The sequence below is a fragment of the Plectropomus leopardus genome, unplaced genomic scaffold (genome assembly GCF_008729295.1).
Source record: "Plectropomus leopardus isolate mb unplaced genomic scaffold, YSFRI_Pleo_2.0 unplaced_scaffold14146, whole genome shotgun sequence".
Lineage (NCBI taxonomy): Eukaryota > Metazoa > Chordata > Actinopteri > Perciformes > Serranidae > Plectropomus > Plectropomus leopardus.
Genome location: NW_024615109.1, coordinates 1 through 2,076, shown reverse-complemented (window position 1 = coordinate 2,076; position 2,076 = coordinate 1). Strand labels below are relative to the sequence as shown.

Sequence of the window (2,076 nt, the reverse complement as noted above, 5' to 3'; positions counted from 1 at the left end):
GGAAAGGTAAGAAACGGAGGAAAAACCCGCGAAACCGGCGCGTTTTTCCGCAAACAAACGGTTTGTTTAGCTCCCGTTAGCCGCTAGCTGCTAACAGCTAGAGGTGTGTGATTTCCGGTGAGTTACCGGGAGCTGACGCGTGCTGTCGGTGTTCCCGGGCAGGTGGTGGCCGTGTACGGGTCTCTGGAGGACCTGCTGTCGGTGGCCTCCGTCAAACTGGGAATCAGAGCCTCCAGTGTTTATAACGGGAACGGCGGCCTGATCGATGACATCACCCTCATCAGGTGCGGGACCGAAACACGGCAACACCGAGATCAATATCATTATCAATGATCATTAATGTCATGGCCTTTTTCACAGCGTTATTTCACTGAAACATTTACAAACAAACGTACACGAGAGCACAAATATCCCACACGCGCCATCATAAATAATGATAATACATACATAAATAATCAATACAAACCCTAAAATGAAGGGAAGGAGAATGCCCCCCATTTAAAAATCTCCCAAAAAATTGAAAGAAAATAAATCGCCCCCTTTTAAAAAAAAAGTCACCAAAATGTTTTCTTTAAAAATCACCCAAAATTGTAAAGAAAAAAAAAAACAAAGCCAGAAAATTACCAAAATGTTTTCTTAAAAAATGGCCAAAATTTGAAAAAACATTGCACAACGTTGTCTTTAAGAATCACCAAATATATATATATATTTTTTACCAAAATGTTTAACATTTTTAAAGGAAAAAAAGAACAACAATGAAATGTAAAAAAAAAAAAAAATTCTTTAGAAATCACAAAAAAAAGATTATTTTTACGGCTTTTGCCTTCATTCTGTATCGGACGGTTTGATCCTGAACGGAGGAGAGAAGATGAGATGCAGCAAAGCGCCGCAGGCTGGAGACAAACCCCGCCTCTTTATTTATGAGGCGCCCGCTCTACAAACTGAGCTACAGGCCGCCCCAAAAATCACCGAAAATCCTCAAAGAAATCTGCAAATCATGATTGGTTGTATGCTGCTCCTCTAAACCAGAATAAAGTGTCTCCTCGGTGCTTAAAGATGGTTTGAGGTGTCTCTGCTCCGCCCCCCGCTCATAAATTAGGAACCGTCCCTTACTGAGTGTGAACTGCTGACTGTGTGTTTGTGTGTGCAGAGACGATGACGTGCTGTACGTTTCAGAGGGAGACTCGTTTGAAGGTCAGTTTGAGGCAGAAAAATCGATTTAATGAAAAGTTTGAACACGTAAACGTTTGAAAGTCCTGCAGCTCCTCCACCTGTGTGCAGATCCTCAGGACGACCTCACGGGCCCCGAAAAAGACCAGACTCACACTGACTGGCTGACGCTCAACGTCGGAGGACGCTGCTTCACCACCACCAGGTAAACATAATAACTGATAATACTAATAATGATAATTGAGAATATTTTTTTGTGTATTATTTTCTATGTTTCTACATTATATTTTAATTTTTTTTTAATGTTTTAACATATTTTTGTCATTTTTAGTCTTGCAATCTTTTTTATTTATTTCTATTTTTTATTATATTTATGTGACTGATTGTTAACATAATGTAATTGTATTGTTGTCTTGCAATTTTTTAAATTTAATTTAATTTCCTAAATATTTATTTAATTTAAATGATTTATTTGTGTGTCTTGTTTCATTTCTAAGTGTTATATATATATTATGTGTGTGTGGTCAGGAGCACGCTGGTCAGTAAGGAGCCTGAGAGCATGCTGGCCCACATGTTCAGAGAGAAAGGTGAGCTCACTTTTCACCTCAAACACAAATCATCGATGTCTTTGATTTGACGTCTCGTTGTGATGAAACGCGTGATCTGATTTCAGACGTTTGGGGGAACAAGCGGGACTCTCAGGGCGCGTACCTGATCGACCGCAGTCCGGATTACTTTGAACCCATCCTGAATTACCTGAGACACGGACAGCTCATCATCAACGAGGGCATCAACCCGCTGGGTAAAAAAACACACACTTCATAACGTCACAGATCACAGTACGTCATTGTCCTCAACATACGGCCCGCGGGCCAAATCCGGCCCCTGATAGGGCCCCTGGTGGCC

General features: G+C 41.0%; 1 protein-coding gene across 1 annotated transcript; it reads left to right on the top strand.

Moving 5' to 3' along the window:
• Positions 1 to 122: 122 nt before the first annotated feature.
• LOC121964128 (BTB/POZ domain-containing protein KCTD9-like) lies at positions 123 to 2,069 on the top strand (the record flags this gene model as incomplete). The annotated part of the gene is made up of 5 exons (XM_042514348.1): positions 123 to 284; positions 1,151 to 1,194; positions 1,282 to 1,375; positions 1,699 to 1,757; positions 1,844 to 2,069. Coding segments are annotated over 5 exons (511 nt in total), but the record flags the coding sequence as incomplete, so codon positions are not given.
• Between the last annotated feature and the right edge of the window lie 7 nt (positions 2,070 to 2,076).